Source organism: Arabidopsis lyrata, assembly GCF_000004255.2.
Source record: "Arabidopsis lyrata subsp. lyrata unplaced genomic scaffold ARALYscaffold_7, whole genome shotgun sequence".
Taxonomy (NCBI): Eukaryota; Viridiplantae; Streptophyta; class Magnoliopsida; order Brassicales; family Brassicaceae; genus Arabidopsis; species Arabidopsis lyrata.
The window spans coordinates 2021308-2039473 of record NW_003302549.1 but is presented as its reverse complement, the minus strand read 5'-3'; the positions used below and the strand labels follow the sequence as shown (position 1 = coordinate 2039473).

The 18166-nt window shown below is 39.8% G+C and overlaps 1 protein-coding gene across 1 annotated transcript; it reads right to left on the bottom strand.

Moving 5' to 3' along the window:
• Positions 1–59: 59 nt before the first annotated feature.
• LOC9303108 (transformation/transcription domain-associated protein) lies at positions 60–18064 on the bottom strand. The gene is made up of 34 exons (XM_021018371.1): positions 17683–18064; positions 16770–17485; positions 16503–16628; positions 16320–16405; positions 16039–16147; positions 15500–15595; positions 15306–15368; positions 15163–15222; positions 14821–14886; positions 14444–14525; positions 14219–14343; positions 12906–14138; positions 11508–12497; positions 11093–11428; positions 10654–10912; positions 10344–10566; positions 9855–10239; positions 9261–9410; positions 8964–9185; positions 8560–8781; positions 7665–8315; positions 7109–7366; positions 6684–7031; positions 5891–6303; positions 5398–5815; positions 3959–5257; positions 3379–3639; positions 2996–3286; positions 2529–2918; positions 1903–2331; positions 1477–1755; positions 776–1327; positions 481–690; positions 60–357 (listed from the first exon to the last, which is right to left on the bottom strand). The coding sequence occupies exons 1-34, from the start codon at positions 17738–17740 to the stop codon at positions 238–240; spliced, it is 11526 nt and encodes a 3841-aa protein (XP_020874030.1). The 5' UTR covers positions 17741–18064; the 3' UTR covers positions 60–237.
• Positions 18065–18166: the final 102 nt, after the last annotated feature.

Here is an 18166-nt window from a genome sequence, read left to right as displayed (position 1 = left end):
GCGCTGGCCATTCATTTCGGTTATTACCATTTAAACTTGTGAGTTGTTGACATGTTGTGTAGAGGAAACTTCCACTTTTTTACTTGAAAGATGACATGTTCCGATACAAATCATCCAAAAACAAACAAACAAAAAACCTAAAGAGTTTTGAACACTTAAGGGTTAACTATTTACAAACCTAACCAATTCAAACTCAGATTCTACCACAAAATGGTTAAAAGTTTCCTTCAAAGCAAGTTAGAACCAAGGATGCCATGTTGGATCCATCATACATAGGTTGCGAGGCGACAAAGCTGCCTCCACCAATTCACTCACACCTCTTTGTACAGACTGTGGCGGCTCCACCGAGTTCTCATCCTGTAATGAACAACAAAAAAGTATCAGATTCATCAGTTCAGAAAATGGACAAGACCATTTCTGAGTTTTCTGAGAATGTTGGTGGCATCAAAAACTCGGTGGAGATGTAAATGATGATTGTACCTCTTCAGAGCAATACTGTGGCGCTATTCCTCTGATTCGTCCAATGACATCGTCCACGTTTGAGTTAACTTTGTGCTTCAGCTCGGCTGAACTCAAAGTAGCAATTCCTGCAGCAGGAGGAACAGTCACTCCGAGAGGTCTTCTTCCAAACCATGACAGTAGCTCATCGCGAAAGAACATGGCTAATTGATACCGAAGATGTTCGTTTTGCTGAAAAATCGCAAAAGAGAAGAAGAGGTTAGAGGCAAAATGATTTTGAGTGCCCCACTCGAGCTTATGTAATATTTTTTATTACCTTGGAGGAAAAAACTGCTTGAGATGCGGAACACATGTTTGACATGAGAGGACCTTCGACACCAAAATGAGAGAGAAATGATTGCATGTTCCTTGTGAGGCGGAAAGGCACAGGTTCATTGAGCTCGATCATCCCATTGGAATCGTAAGATGGATGAAAGTCTGTCTGGAACATTTTTCCGGAATTTTTGGCGAACAAGATCTTGTTTGGGGATCTCCCACCAATTTGAAGAATGAAGGACATGAAATTGGAGACAGCTAGCTGGACAGCGAATTGCTTCTTGAAAGCCCAAAGATGACTTCCGCTCATCGATGTCTTGTACATGTACTGAGAGAATATAGTGTCATTGACTATGTTCTTTGTGATTTCACCATAAGCCTGTAGCCGAAGATCTCCAATTGCTTCTGGTGAGATTTGCCCTGTGATAGCTTGATTGAGTTTCTCCTTGAAGTAGGTAATAGGAAGATCTGACTCTCGACCATTCCTTCCACAGTGATTCTCATACACCTCAAGGAAAGTGTTGTACATGAGATCATCCTCAACCATTCGGACCTGAGACGGAAAATGTTAGCATGCCGTACTCCTTGAGAGATTTACCTACTCTTATTATGGAAAGCCAAAAGAAGAACTAAGTTGAATATGTGAAATTTCAGAGCAATCAACAACGGAAAGGGGAACTACGCTGATATTTTCAGGCATACCTGAGACCAGACAGGGATTATGATCGGAGTGTGAAGTCCTAAATGGCGTCTTCTCGACTCTTTATGCTTGTCAAACATTTGATTCATCACACGGAAAAGCTGCAAGATTCGTTCATCACTCCTCGCATTAGGAGTTAATGATGTTTGAACAATAAAATGCTTTTGCGAGCCATCAGAGCCAATAAGAGTCAAACGTCTGCAGCTGCTCCCATGCCTTCGTACAATTTGTATGTCTGCTCCAATCCTATCCAACTTTACTGTATGATCAGGTGCAACTTCCTACGCAGTCAAACATATGGTTAGTTCACAACCCAGCACAAAGAGAAAAGAAAAGAATGACGGGCAAAACTTATATAATTTACAGCCCCTCTAGAGAATGTAAACATTGAAGGTAAACAAGAGACGAGGATAAACAATCCAATATACCTGGTCAGCAAAGTACTGTCCTGGTATCTCCACATCAACAACATTGAAGTCGCGCAGCACCTTGCTCTCGTCTTCCAATCTCAACAGAACGGGGAACCTGTCTTCAACATTGCTCTGAAGAATGTTTTTCCAGTCTTTCAGTTTCTTTGTCAGATCTGCGAGTGTGACAGGGAATGAATTACTTTCTGGATCAAGGTCACGCTCGAAATCCTGTTTGTATTCTCTCACAAATGCGACATGCTTGGTCACGGCATCTGCAGAAAAACAAGCTCTGCACACGCCCGAGAGTTCTTTCTTGAGCGGTTGGGGAACTTCAGCAGTGGTGGCAGTTGGATATTTGTAACATCGATGCAACAAAGCATTCACAACTGCGAGAAGTCTTTCTTCTGGTAAAGTAACAAACCTCGAACCTATTTCTGTGAGAAGAACCTGAGAGGAATTATACAAAATTAGATTATCCAAAGAAAGTAGGGAATGTGCAATTAAGTCAAAATGAGAATCCACGTTACTTGTACCAGACAGTAGTTTTCATTCTCTTTTTTTTTTTTCGGATTTATCAATACCATGAAATTTTTTGTATGAGAATGTAAAGAAATCAATCAGTATATTCACCAACAGAATACTACCTCAAGTTCACTGGCCAAGTTGTTATGTTTACTCCTAAGAGATTCCATAACATCCTTTGCAGCATCAAAAGCACCAGCAGCAGAGATTGCCAAGGAAGCACCATTCCGTAATGCAGCGTGTTGACTATTTTCACTGATAGTTGAACTGCTTTGGTTCATAGGCTGATCATTCCCTGAATGCACATTGTTTTCCATAGTGGCACGTTCACTTTCTTGCGCATGTAGATTACCACCATCATGGGTTCCAACAGCCCCACTAGTTTCATGACCCGCACTAACACCAGGAACATTCTGCTGCATTCTTTGAGCCAAAACTACTCTGCTAAGCTCAGATTTATTTACTGCATCCCGGCGTTCCAGTAAATATGTGCGAAGCCAGTAATAGAGAGCCTGAAATGGAAAACAATCTCATACTCATGAAATGGCCAAAAACAAGTTCATCGACAAAATTAGTAAAAGGAATTTACCTGAGGGAATACTGCAGCAATTTTCATCAGAACCAATTTGCAATGGGGTGCTTCTGTTCGCTGCAAGGAAATCAACAGCTGTGGGATCCAAGAAAGCCATACCCAGTGAGGTACTTGGTCCAAGTGTTTATCAAATATTCTACCAACAGGCTCATTTGTTGTATCGAAACTAAGAAGATAAAGAACACGAGCCATGTGACTTCTGGAATTGGAAACTCCAAATCTTATACCCTGAAGAAAGCAACTGACAGCATATTCTAGCCAGATTTCATCTTGTGTATCTTGGTATGCCTGCAAAACGAAAGTAAAATATAATGTCTAATATGAGGAGAGAGACTGTTAATAGCGCAGGAAAAGAAGCAGCATCTAATCAGAAGAAATACCATGTCACAGTAATTTCCCCAGCTTATCCATCCTTTGGGTAAATTCTTGAATAGGGTGATTGCGTTGGAATATGCAATATTAGCACCTTCAGTGTCGTTTAGCTTCAAATGAAAATCCCCCTTTAGTCGAAATATCTCTGCCTTGTTCTTCGCTAGAAAAAACTCCAAATTTGTGCTATTAACCAGATTAAGACCAGTAGCAAGCTCTCCTTTCGTTTCCAGATGAGCTTTTGCTTGCTCTTTAATTTTAACAAAGGCTTCCTGCATACACAAACGTGACCAAGACAACTTTAAAAATAACAATATTTCAAGCTCAAACAAACACAGATTCAGGGAACGAAAACTTATTATATAGGATCATGGCAAAGAATGAGGTGGCATACATGGCTTCAAATATCACACGCATGTTAATGGGTGGATTAACAGCTACGCCAAGAAATATTTTAACAAACTAGGGAACGTTAAAAAAAAAACGAACAAAACAAAGCAAATTAATGTGAAAGCAGTTCTTTATAGAATCATGCAATTAAATGAACTCTGCTCAAATTCTAATGAAGTTAAAGGTCTATGAGAACTGTACCTGTACTTCCATTTGTGAGTGCCCATACATTTTTTCAAGTATCTGAACGCAAACATCATAAAGCCCTTGTTTCCGAGCTATTCTAGCAAGCTTATTGACGTTCCATGCTTTGTCACGATAACCGAGGTGGTGAAGTGGAGTATTTGAAGTTATAAAGTCCTTAAATGCATCAATAACAACGTTATACATTTCATTCCTCCACTGCAGCATATCATACCAGACGGTCATATTGTCCCATTCATTTGGAGTCCTCAGCCTCCAAGTCTCTAGAATGTCCTTCAGATCTGCATATAGATTTCCCTGTCCCCCAACAGCAGCATTTCCAGGAACTTTACTCCCATTTGCGATGTCAAGATAAATTCTAGAAGATTCTTGCACCTCCACTAGTTGTTGGAATTGCTGCAGTAGAGGCACCCTAGCCTGAAGAGACATTTCCGGTAACTGCCACCACTGTTCCAAGGCAAGATCAACGCCTTTCCCTACTATGTTTTCAGCATCTCCGACACCATTTGCATTTTTTTCATGAAGGGAAAAACAAGCTTGAACCAAACGAAGCTTCGGCGTCTCTTCCACTTGTGCTTTGGGTATCACATGATCCTTCAAGTATGTCCAATCTGGAGCTTTCCAAAGACTATCAAGCAAAATTTCATAATTCTCAGTGCTTTTTCCAAAATCCACCAGGGCATCCCACTGACCAAGTTGAGTGGCACAGTGGAGCCATTGCTCCTCCCACAGGCACATTTCAGCCTTAGGTACGGTGTTATTGTAAGTGCCTTGGGTTGCCTTAACCATCGCCTGATAAAAAAGGCTCTGAGCACGCTGCCAAAAACCATGTTGAACCATTGAAAGTCCAGCTCTCGATTCGGTAGTGATGGACCTATTCTTCCACAATCCAAATCTCCTGTCTTCTTCATTTAACAAACGATAAAGTTCAGCAAGAGACTCAGCACATTTCACGTCATTCATGAACAGCATGACATGGGTCTCTAGTAAAGTCAATGCGAGATGCCATGCATTGTATGTTTTTCCTATATATTTGATAAGCTCACTAGGCATCCTAGGTTGAGGGTGGCTCAACTGAAGCCCTTCCAGAAGTGCTTGCACAACATTTGGCCTGTGTCCTTGCTGCTTCTTGTGGTAGTCCTTTGACAGGAGAGAAATCATAGGTTTAGCTAAAGCTATCTGCTCTTCCTTGTGTAGGGTTGCCCACACAATTGGAAATACTAGTACCCATAGATGATAAGCAACATTGGCATCTGTGTGAGCCAGCTCCCTTAAAGGGATAACAACATCAGCGACCTATAGCGGGAAAAAGATACATATAATTTACTCAGATTAATGCAGCCTCCAAAGTGAATATAACACCAAATAGCCTAAAATAATTCGTAACTATTTTCAATTTAACAGGACAAAAAACACCATAACAACTCAGCAATCACCTGAAGTTTGCTTGCCGCGCTAAGAAATTGTGCATGCTTCATAACAATGCTATCAAACATTGAAGCAACTTCTTCAGGTCCCTCTGGCATAACAGGTGGTTGGTGGTGTGCCCCAGAATTTTGTGAAGGTAAAAGTGGTACTACCCTGGCAGAATTCGGTGCTAGAGTAATGGGCTTCTCCTCGATTAAGATGGCTAGGAGGAGATCAAGACCCTGTTTGAGCCAAAAGACATCACTCATAGCTTCCCAATCTTGGTTTTGAATAATGTACTGCAATCGTGCAAACAAATTTTTTCCGAGAGATTCGTGGTATAACAAGAAGAACTTCCTTCGCATATCAGGATCCCTTGCCCGTAAACCAAGCATGGAATGTCTCTCAACTTTCAGAGAGATCTCTTGTCGGAGTGCCAACGGATACCTATCAGTGAAACAGATGATATTATCGCTCTCATAAAAAGCTTTGAATCAACATAAAATTAAAGTAGAAACTTACTTTGTTGAATCGGCACAAAGTCCATATAAAAGCTGGAGATACGCCTTATCCCACTCATCCAAAGCAACAGATGAGAAGTGCTGCTTATCAACCTGTGAAAGCTTCTGGAAAAAAGAAACTATATCCTTCTGGGTAAGAAAAGTACCAGAGGACCCAGATGAACCTTTCTTTCCGAAATCATCCTCAGCCCACCTTTTTAACATGTCTAGCACGCAGAGAAGCACGCTAGAATCAGTACCCTTTTCTGAAAGCAAAGTGTTCAATATTTGAGTCACAGGTCTTTTGCAATCCGCTAAAAGCATAACCCTTCCATCAATAAATTCCAGGACCGACTTTATGTTAGATACGACTGCCCCAACATCAGCAGTTTGACGAGAAGAAGTTACTGCAGAATCTGAATCTATCCGCTGGCTCTGAAAAGGGACAGCAGAAAGCCACAAGAGTAAGCTACAATTGGGAAGCATTTAATGGATACCCGGTTAATAATTACAGGGAAATTTACAGGAGCTAGCTAAAGAGACAGAAATGATATCTTGAATTTGATAGTATATACGTACAGACCAGAAACATGTCAGCAAGATGATGAAAGAAAGGAATATAAAGCTAAATCTTACAAGGCATGAAAAGAAGAGCTGCATAGCTATTTAGACGCATTAGATTTAGATATTATAATACTGTCAATAAGATGTGGTGAATGCCATGTAAAGTCCATTTAAGCTTAAATAAAAAAAGAAATAAAGCATACGATATTAGCTCTTAAGAAAAAGGTAGCTATTACTGAAGAATAGCTTACTTGTCTAGGATGAGCACCCGCTGCCGATCCCAGATCCCGCGAAAGACGCTGAAGGATATGCACCAGTACGTAAGGATCAACAAAGTTTTTCTGAACCTCTGCCAAGGTTTTGAGGACAACAAGTACAAAGCTGACCGAACCAAGAGAGTTATCATCTCCTGAAGCTTGTGGAGCAGTAACAACATGCACATGTTTCTGTATCAGCTCATTGACTTTCTGATATAATAGCTTTATTTCAGGAGGCGTATTAGCTCCATCCTGTGGGAAGGCAATGAAGATCATCTTCAACAAAGAGCATAGCGATTTACCAGCGTCCAACATCTTGTGTTTGAAAGATAGCTCAAGAAACTGGTGAAGAACAGAACAGTCAGCAAAGAATAGAAATGTTACCATATATTAGATAAATCTTACTACAGCAAGTATACCTGTGAGATCTGGCTGATGTTGTTCTTAATGAAAAGATGCGGCTGCTTCTCCAGAACCTTGTTCATGACATCCAAGCCCTGAGCAAGTGCTGTGGATGGATCCGACTGAGAAGGTGGCATGCTGCTTAGCAGCTTTTCTAAATAGTTAAACTTGACGTTCGCATTTGGCCAAACTTCCAAAGCTTGTGAAAGAAAATCTAAAGCTTGTTTGTACATAGTGTTGGCTTCCCTGTCCTTAGGCTCAATTACCACTGCTACCTGTTCAAGGGAGAGAAAGGAAACTTAAAACTACAGTCATAAACAGAATAATATCACGATCAACCAACATAATTCGAAACTAGAGGTGGTCAATAAGGTCTAGAACTTAACCAGATTTTCATACAGAATACTATACTGCTTTAAGACTGCTACCACCACAGGTTACTTATTTCTTTAGAATGCAAATTGCTCAGAGAAGAAAGGACTCTGTAATTTCGGAACTCCCCCCTCCCAATAGATCAAAACCAGCAAGTATAAACATGCCCCATGGTAGAAGGTGGGAGGTGTAAAGCCTTACTCTTATAAGAAAGTTGATGATTAGTTCTTCCATTGCAGCATTTGGCTTGAATTCCTCATCAGGCTGGGTAGCAGATCCAGGAGTTTCTACATTGGGGATTGAAGATGCACCACCAGGTGACATAACACAGAATGATTGGAGACCAGGTTCAATTTTAACTCGTTTACTTGGGTCTTCAGATATGGAAGATCCATCAGTTGAGCGCTTAGGATCCGCACCGGATGAAGGATGTAACCCATCACTGACCTCACTGGTTGCGTCGGCATCAGTAACCATTTTACTTTCATTCTGTCTTTGTCTTTCCCAGCTGACAACTAATCCAGCAAGTTCAATTGCAAGCCGTCTATTTTCTGCTGTAGTGTTATATGGCAAACCTAGACGACTTAAAGAATTCACCATCTGAGGTACAAACTGTGCTCTACAGCTGTAAAAAAGATCTGAGTGCCGGACAATGAGTTGGAAGATGTGGATCAAATTTGGAATTGAATGACCCTCCTCCACCAATATTTTTTTGGTGTATCTTATCCAAATCGGCATTCTTGAATCTCCAAGTGGAAGCCTTTTAGGCAAAGCTGGCATTAGAATATCCAGGGCTTGCTTAACTAGCATCTTATTCTCTGGCTGGCATGTCCTAAGAAGCGCAACAAAAACCTACATCCAGTCGACAAAAAACATTTGTAACACTGGATTAGATGAAGGAGTATTTTAGGCATATGCTTGCTTTCAGGTTATAAATGACAATCTGCAAGGTCGTTAATGGAAAAAGAGGTAAAGATGACATATACTCATAAGAAGTTCCAAGTATTTTTCTTTTTTCCCTCTTCAATAGAAACAATAAACATCACCAACGCAATTAAAATGCCCACTGGTACCTGGAAGAAAATTATAATAGTACCTGGAGAATGATTTTCTCTGGAGCCTGGTAAGCATCCAAAAAGTGGCAAACATTAACAAATGCCCACTGTTTACTGGCACTATCTTCCCGTTTGAGATGATTCCATCCAAACTTGATTAGCTCTTTTCTATGTTGAACCAGATCACTCTGAAGATATTTCAGAAGCAAAGTAGCTAACTGCAAAAGTTCGATCCTCAAAGGTTCGTCATATTCAGCAGAAACCTACAACATTTGAGATGAAATGTAGATCAGAACAAGTACAATAAGAAAATGTCAGATATAACAAATTGGACAGGTTACTATTCCTACATTTTACATCCCCAAAAATTATACAGCAATCTTTCCCCACATTAATTTCTGTATTAACCAAAAATTTAAGTTGCTTAGAGGAGAAAGAAACCAACCTCTTCTGGAGGATCAAGAAGCCTCTCAACAATGGTCTTGACTATATTAGGGTCAATAACTTCCCAAGTTTGGCCGTTTTGGAAGGCATGGGCAAGTATTGGAAGAATAAGCATTTGCATTGCCTGAACCAGATGATCATGGCCGAGTTGTTTTGACTGGAAAAGGTTTAGAAAATGCAAAACAATTGCCTTTTTCATGTTGGGTGGATATTCTTCTGCAACCTGATGAAAGAACCTAGTTATTTTACTAAAAGCTGCAAAATATGAGAATCAAGCATGAAGTTTCGAGAAAGATACCTCAATAATGTAAAACTCTCTCAAAAAGGTGTAGTCAATACGACTATGGAACAAGAAAATTAAGAGAACATCGAAGAGAACATTCATTTCAGATTTTTCATGTCGCAGATAATTAAGGAAGCACTTGACAAGCCATTTGCTCTCTTTTACCTGCGAGTTTGAGAAAAGAAAAGATTTGAGATGGCCAACTTTTCGGAATACATTTAATATTTTGAAGGAGGGTTATATAGAGCACTCAAGTCAAAATGCATATATATAAAAGAAAAAACTAATTTCTACAAGACTTTCAGGTGACGGGAACTCAAGTATCCCAAAAACAAGATGGTTTAGAAATAAGTCAGGAGGGACTCAACATACAAATACAAGACCATAAGACTGCGGATGAACGCAACACCTACAATGGACTATTTGAAACAAAATTTATATTTGCCTAGGGCTACATCTATTTACATCAGGCGATTTTGCGATCGTGAGATGGTTTCTGATGCCCACATCAGTTTTAGACAAGGAAACATTAAAAGTGAGCATTTAATTTCAGTTTGAAAGACAAAGCTAATGCAGAAAATTATGAAATACAGAAATAGATGAAACTACCTGAACTAAAGTCAAATTTTGCTCATTCTGTAAACGAGATGTCCTTCCATGTGATTTCCAAAGGTGGGCCAAGGCATCAAAAATAATACGGTTACTCTGCAACCAGCTGGGTATCAGCTTCACCATTGTTTTGATAAGATAGAGACCCTGAAAATAAGCATCTGATGCTACATTTGATTTTGGCGTTTTAGAACTTTCCGATTTCATAGGGGCGGATTTTTCATCTCCAGATGATGCAGCTGGAGGAGTTGAAGCTGCCGCACTCAGTATGGCATCAGATTTTGGTAAAATTTCAGGAAAGGCATATGAAAGTATCTTGTGTGGAGATTTTGCAAGTTCTTCCCTTAATGGTTGGCCAGCATCTGAGCGAATTATACACATAAACCTGAGGTTATACGAAAAAGAGGAAAACAGTCATTACCCCATGCTCAAATTCAAACTAACATGCAATGTGAAAAAAAGGAAGTTCTAATGCAATGTTATTCTTACCTTCGGAAATATTTTGGTTCACTTATTCTGGAAAGAAAATAATCAACAGCTAGAGTTGCATATCGATTCAAGAACTTGGTAAGGGGGAGACGGTATGGGCTGTTAATCTCACTGTACACTTGTCCTGGAGGAAGAGCTGCTTCTAAGTCGATAGTCAATGTTACAAGTTCATCTAGAAATTTCGATGCAGCAAGTGGAAGTAAGTGGAAGAGCTCGATAATAGCTGCCACAGGAAGAAAGAAAAAAATGTGTTCATACATAATAACATGACCAGGCATCTGTTTTTATATATTTCTAAGAACGTGATTACCAGCTGCAATTTTCGGCTCTTCACCAGCTTTCCATGATTTCTGGGACTGTGCAAGTTTCTCTGGCTCTAACCATTTTTTTAGGTGCTCCAGCAACTTACCTCCTAACGTCACATTAAACCAATTTGATAGAAGTTCAAGAAGACGTGCCAGACCTTGGAGTAAAGGCATATTGAGATTCTTTGTATGTGCCAGATTAACTAGTATAGGTCTGAGGCTACTCTGAAGAAGTTCTTTGGGCATCCGTTGTTGATTGATAACCTAAAGAAAAACACAGAGTTTCAGAACAGCATAAAGGTACATAAGAAGAACATCATTTCTCCCAGAAAGAAAAAGAGGGCTTTTAGGTAGAGGAAAATCTATTCCTTCATGACTATCTTCAAAATCCTCAAATTGAATGTGCGTGCAAGAATTGGAAACAAAAGACAGATAACTAAGAACCTGTCTTAAACCCTCCTTGGCAACAGTCACAATTTCTGGTGCTCGACACGTTAAGGACTTGAAAAACATGGAAATTATCTTTGCACGTAGTTCATTGTGACTTTGAGTTCGAAAGTCAGCCCAAGCCATAGTTGTGCACAAAATCTCAATACAAGCTGTTCGAAGTCTGTTCAATGATGTAAGGACTTTAGGACTCATCAACTTCACAGCCCATACAGCTTCATCAGCCTCAGCTATTTGTAACGCTTCTTGCAAGAAGTTAACCAACTCTGGAGTCACTTTTAGAAGGGGGGGCCTCAGTGCTAAACAAAAATTCAGGGCTGTCACAGTTCCAACCTATAAGGCCATATTAAAGAAGGTAAGACAGAAGTCCAGAGAGGATTTACAACAACCAAAAAATAGCAGAATGAGGTACCTGTTGATCTATTGTCTTTGATCGAAGTGGACGCATTATGAGTGGCTGCAGCAAAGGCTGGTATAAAGGCTCAAGCAGTTCAGATACTTCACTACCAGTCCGGCTAGCCAAAAGTGCAAGACAGTTCTGAACATTTTTTCTCACTGTGATGGATGCATTAGGATTGAACAATTCAGTAGCAAGATATTCTACAACACCTTGAAAGCTTTGTCTGCGTGCGTCACTGTTTGCTTCGTCAACATTATTAACTACTCTTAGAATCTGCAAAAGAACCTGACTTGTCTCCTCTTGCTCTTTGCTAGCATAAACAGGAAGCCTCTTTTGAACATAGACCAGACCACGAACAATATTTACTTGAAAAAGACATAATGTTTCAGCATTCACTTTCCCTACCAGCGCACCTAACCCCATTACTCCTCCCATTTGCGCTTGCCATGTACTCCCATAACAGCAATGCAACAACCGAGGTAAAAGTTGTTCAAACACTGGTATTCGCACACTTGGATGAGGTGAATATACCGGATTTGTAGAAGGACTGGAGACAATCATAGAGGCACTGTGACCACCCCTAGCCATCAGCACATCAGCATGTTTGACACAAGCAAGGAACAGCAGAGTTTCAGCAAACACATTTAACGCAGTCAGAGCAGCTTTGGCATGGAGCCTGTTTTCATCTGCAAGCACATCAACAAGAGCATCTAAAAATATTAAGGGATCCAGCTGTTTTAAGTTACTAGACCAATTATTCTTGGGCTTGGAGCTTGTTGAAATCAAAGAACCCCCAAGTGGACCAGCACTAGTGGAAGCATACGACGAGGTATAGTCACCATGCAAAATAATTGCAAAATGCCGACATATGTTCACAAGAAAGTCATCATCTGAGTCGCTGAGATCCGGATCAGAACTGGCAGCAATTATAGTTATCAATAGTGTCTTGAAGATCGACTTCTCAGCGATTAACTGTGTCTTTGTTTTAACTCCTAAGTCAGCCTGCAGCAGGAAAAAGATCCTCTTAGTAAATTTATCCTTTTACATCCTATTACACCACGTAACACATATCATGCAAGGAGCAAAATAACTCGCCACAAGAAATGACATGACACAGTCCTAGCTTGTTTTTTTAGAAAAGACAAACTCATGGCAACAAGATAACAGATACAAAATCTAATCATGTCTCATGTCAAAGTGGTTCAATCAAGAAACCATCGCCTAACAAGCACGTCTTCCACATCAAGAGATGTCAATAACCTAATTTATGAAGCATTATGAATAATGGAGATAAGGTAATGGTTTAAGAAAACATCAGCCAACTGAGTAGGAACTTTGATATATGACCAGAAAGCTACAGACTAAAACTATGAAGGGATTAAGATCATAAGAGAAATACCAAAAACCAACCTCTATTTCTATTGATTCACTCCTGCGCCAAGATGAATCAACAGAGGAAAGTAACAAAGTTGATAATTGATTGGTCGTCTGACCCTCATCAGTGACACACCCAGGCAAATTAAGCTGAGACAACAAGCAAACGCGGAGGAATTTCAGAGCTTGCTTTTTGTAGTAGATCTCCGTAGTGAGGTTTTTCTCAATAACAGCTGCTACAGCAAGATTAATGAATTTGTCCATTGGCACAAGAAATGGAGTGGACGGCTCAAAAGTCAGAACTAAGCGAAGCCCATGCTCTGGATTATCTTTGCATTCAAGTGTAAGTGGCTCTTTCAGAAATCGCCGGTTGCGACCACCCAACTTTCCCACAATCTGTAATGCTTTACCACCCCAAGGATATGGCACCGGCTTCAGGTGAGACCATAATGCTAAGATCACTTCAGACATTACATTTGCCATACTTGGCTCCAAAAAATCAGGATTCAGACTATCCACCCAGAATTCAAGGGTACGTAACCCCAAGCTCACAAGTTCATCACTTCCTCTCAAACATGATACAAGAGGTCTCATGAGACGGGGAAGATATGGCAATAAGGAGCTTAAGCGTGCAGGAAGTGTCAAAGAAAGCTCCAACAGAAGATCTCTCATGTCTTCCCCGGCTGGACCCTCAAGCATTGTCAGAAGAATATTTAGACAAGGTAGCAGCATGGGGATTAGATCCCTAAAAAGCAGCTCGAATTTACATCCAGCAAGTCCTCTGAAAACAGTTCGGAGCAATTGCATATAACCAAGAGGCTTTTCAACTTCAGTAGCATTCTTCATGCAGACTTCCATAATAAGAGGCACTTGAGGTTGCAATATTCGTTCAAAATCAGATGGTGCCTTGGACACAGCCCCAAAGAGGCACCGGAACAGATGCAGAATTAATTTAGTTGCAGCTGAATCTGGATTCTTCAGAACATCGAGTTTGCTGCTTACTAGGAAATTAATCAGAACATCTGCAAATGGCTTGTATACTTTGGTAGCTTGCAGAAGAGTGGCAAATATTTGAACCAGTTGAGTGTTGTCAATCATGCACTCAAAAAGTTCAGGCATACATATAGAGAACATATCCATTAGATCTCGAGGTTCCATAATAGCCAAAATTTGGGAGAAAAGACTTAGCATTTCCTTCTCCTCATCCTTATCTTTAAAGAGAGCTAGGCAATGGACACCATTCTTTAAAACACCAGAGGCTTTCCACACCTGCTTGAAAGTAGAGATTACTAGATGTTTATCAGCCATACACTATTAATGCCTACACTCAACAATCTAACATTCAATACCTCATCTTCTCTCATTCCTTTAAAAACCTGAGTAACAGATGACTGCGAAGCAAGAGCTTGTGGGTGCATTCCCTGAGGTCGGGGCAAATGTGCATGGGTTATACTCCATATGATTGTCTTCATTCCTGAACACAAAGTAGGGAAAGTGCTTAACATAAACAAACATAGTCAATAAGTATAACTGATCCACTAAGATGAAACGTCAGTATGGCCAAGATTCAATACCCATCACCAGTGTCTTGATCAGATTCTTACAATCATTCACTTCTTTGGAGTGTTCCGCAGGAACCTGCAAATTCAAAACTGCCTGCAACCAGCATGGTCTAGTAATTAATTTTTTCTGCAAGATAAATCTAAGAAATTTTTAATAAAGAAAATAGTGCTTCAGTACAAATAGGCTTTAAATATATATATTACTTCCAAAGTTATAATCCCATTTAGAAAAGAAAAGTAGACTCTCTATTTAAGAGGGTAAGAGAACATTAAAGAACGTTGTGGAACTAACCAAGCTTGAATATAACAGTGGAAGTGTGGAACACGATCTCACATTGGCTGGTAATTTGGGTACTTACTAAGACAAAACAGCCGTCATAGTTAATTACCTGGACAGGAAGTTCAAGCTTCGACCTCAAAGTGATTTGATCCTTTCCATCACCCTCCTCTAAAAGCTATGAAGGAGAAAAGCAAGACTAAGTAACACATCATTGAAATAAAAGAGTTGCCAATCAGAATGGATAAAAGTTCAAGATTTCTCTTCTTCTTTTTTTGCAGCAAAAGTTCAAGATTTCTCAAACAAAATCTAGCAGAAAAAGCATGTAATCTGTTACAGCTAGACATAAATTAAAATAAATGGCATATCAAGCAAAACCTATACAAAGACAATAATAAACAACAAAGCCAAAAAGCTGAAACAACATGGAAACTTGGATAGCAACCAGAATTACCTGAGGAATAGTACGCTTGAAGGTACTGAATTTCCCAACAAAGGCATCCAGGATACGTCCCTATAAACGGATGATGAGTAAAATAAGGTAATGATAGAGCAGCCAAGAAATTCTAATATGAGCTCTCAGGGGTAAAGTTATACCAGCAAAATACGTGCTTCATCCATTGACTGCTGATCAACACCTTTCTCAAATATCGGTTCTACCTGAACCCAAAATAAGTATTAAGTTATAACAAAATCTTGATTCATACATAGTGGACAGATTATGCCACACAAAAGTTAAGTAATATATCAAATTTTCAATAAGGCAAACTAGATGGAATATATAGCTTTACCAGATTTAACATCAATCGCGCACAAGTTGTATGGATGTTAAGAGAGAGGGTCGAGTCATGCATGTTCCTTGAAAATAAGTAGATGATCCGCGATAACTGCCACGTTGTTTACAGTCAAATAAGATGAATTGTACAAGAAAAATCACCCATATTGTAGAAAATGGAGTGGGGAAAAATCTAGAAGAGGGAAGCCTGATGTTGGAAAGAAAAATTGATCCATATGTTGTATTCCTAAGATTATTTGTTTATTGGCATCTTCATCTGTCAGAATATTTTGGGAGGCCTTAGGTTTCATGTCTATAAGCAAGGAACATCTTTCCCAAGCGTGAGCACTTTCTGATCACAATTGATAACTGTTTACTGGGACACATTAGTCTCACTTACTATAGAATCCAATGTCAATGTTTGTCACAGTTTCTAGAACTTAAAACTTTCTCAACTAGGAAGAGCTAATCTAGAAAGAGAGGACTAACAAGTAACAACAAAAACAAAGAGAAGCTAAAGTAAGAAACAAATTGCACAGACACTACGGGAAGCACCTGAGAAAGGGACAAATCTGCTCGAACATGGTGAACAATCTCGGCCAGTAGGCTGTAAGCCAGAGGTCTCAAAGACTCAAAGCATGCTCGCCCCGTTCCAACTAGAACCCTGACACAGAAAAAATAGCAAATAGATGACATAAGTCATTATTTGTTAATATATTACACTGAGGCACGGTGAAACATACAGCACAGTAGAAGGTCTACTTGATAAAACAAAACAGCTTCCTGACAGGTGTAAAAGTTTAAGAATTCAGAAAGGCAAAAAAGGCACATTATACCTCTCTTCCAAAAGAGTGTCAATAAGAGGAAATAAACCTCTCTTGAAATCCGTCCCAAGTACATGCTTTAGTGAAACTAATAGTTCCTGCATTTCATATACCACAAAAAAAATCTTTAACTGCAAGCCCATAAATGTATTACAAGGTGAAAACATGAAGAAAAAGGAACAGACAGTTCTCCACCTTTCTGATAGATGCAGAATCCGAACAGGTGACAAGCAAATTTACAATGCTCTTACATATGCTTTCTTCATGCGGCTTGATATATTCGGCACAACTTTTTAACAAATAAGTCAAAAAGGAAACCGTCTGCAGATAAATCAAAATAAAAAAATAAACAAACACTACAAGTCAATATACCATGATAGGGTCCCTTAAAAAACAAAATAACTAAGTTGAAAGAACAAGGTAGTGTAGGCCTTAATAAAATATTTTTTTCAGGTGTCTCACCTTAACCTGAGCACCCTTCAGTTCGATGAACTGAGGCTTCATATGTGAAGAAACTTTCTCAGGTCCAGGGATAGATATAGCAGCAACCATCAGGGGCAACAAATTAGGAATATTGATCTGAACAAGTCTGCTATACAGCTGAAAAAGAAACATAACGACGAGGGGGCTCTCTGTGACTATTTTGAATGAACGAGTGCTTGGGTTAATCTGCCCATTCCTGGAAGGTGCAGTAATGGACAGCGACTGATCAGATGGTGTAGATACCTCCACAGGTTTCACTTCTTCTATTTTGACATTCTCAAAAAAATGGCTAACCGTCAATCTGAAGTTCTGGTATATCTTGCAGACAAAGTCCAAGAATGGCTGAACCTCATTTTCTAATGTTGGCCTAAAGTTCCTAAGAAGATCAAAGATGATGCGAATGCAAATCAACCCATTTTCTTCATTATCTGTCGTGAGCACCTGCATTGCCACCTTCAGGAGGTCTTGAACAAAAGGACGAAGAACCTCGCTATGTGGTAGACGATTGAGGATCTCAACCACAATGTTGCGTAGTTTGTGCTCAATATTATCAGTGAATTGAGGCTTCGTAATCTGAAGAAGAATAACTGAAGATGCCCGGAAGTAACATTTCAGAAAATTCAAGTACTCAGCCGTATGTGTTATCTCTAGACTGTCCCTGACCTCCACCACCATCGCAAGCCTCTCCTGAATAGCTGCAGAGCACAAAAACAAGCTTCGAGTCTCAAAATCAAACAGAAGAAAAGATCAAAGAGTAAAAATTTGCTGACAAAATCAAAGCTCGAAATATTTTCCAAATCCAAAATCAAAGCTTCTTAAACTAATTATCAGCAAACAAACAAACAACCCAACCACGAAATCAAGAGAAAGAGCAGAGAGTGAGTGGGATTACGTAGGTCAGGCTCCACGAGACGACGAGAGTGTTGCTCAAAATTCTGAATTGGACTCATGGCTAAACAAAAAAAAAAGCAAACCCAGACAAGCGAAAAAGCTGTCTTAGGGTTCCGTCACAGTAGAAATTGTATACGTCGCTTCCTCCTCCTCCTTTCTAACACCCAAAACGCGACGATCCCTAACGCTAAGGCCAAGGTGCTCCACTAGGTCAGACACTAACAAGGGTTTATCAAATTAAGCTAATTTAATAGAGCTTTCGATTCTCTGGTATACGACCTCGAGGTTAACGATGGAAGATGATGAATTTTCCCTCTCGTTTTTTTTTTTTGTGGGTCTCTCTGTGAGACTCCCCTGAAAAGAGAGAGAGAGAGGGAGGAGAACCTTGAGAACTCGAGCGTAGCAGTGCAACGAAATTGCGCAGCCGAGTTATTTATTTATATAAAAGTCCAATTGTTCCCTCAAATTTCAGAAATGCAACGAAA

Coding starts and splice junctions, on each gene's coding strand:
- LOC9303108 (XM_021018371.1), bottom strand. CDS start 17,740: ATGAGTCCAATTCAGAATTTTGAGCAACACTCTCGTCGTCTCGTGGAG. Junction 10,913..11,092: donor CCAAGGAGGGTTTAAGACAG/GTTCTTAGTTAT, acceptor GTTTTTCTTTAG/GTTATCAATCAACAACGGAT. Junction 691..775: donor AAGCAGTTTTTTCCTCCAAG/GTAATAAAAAAT, acceptor GCGATTTTTCAG/CAAAACGAACATCTTCGGTA.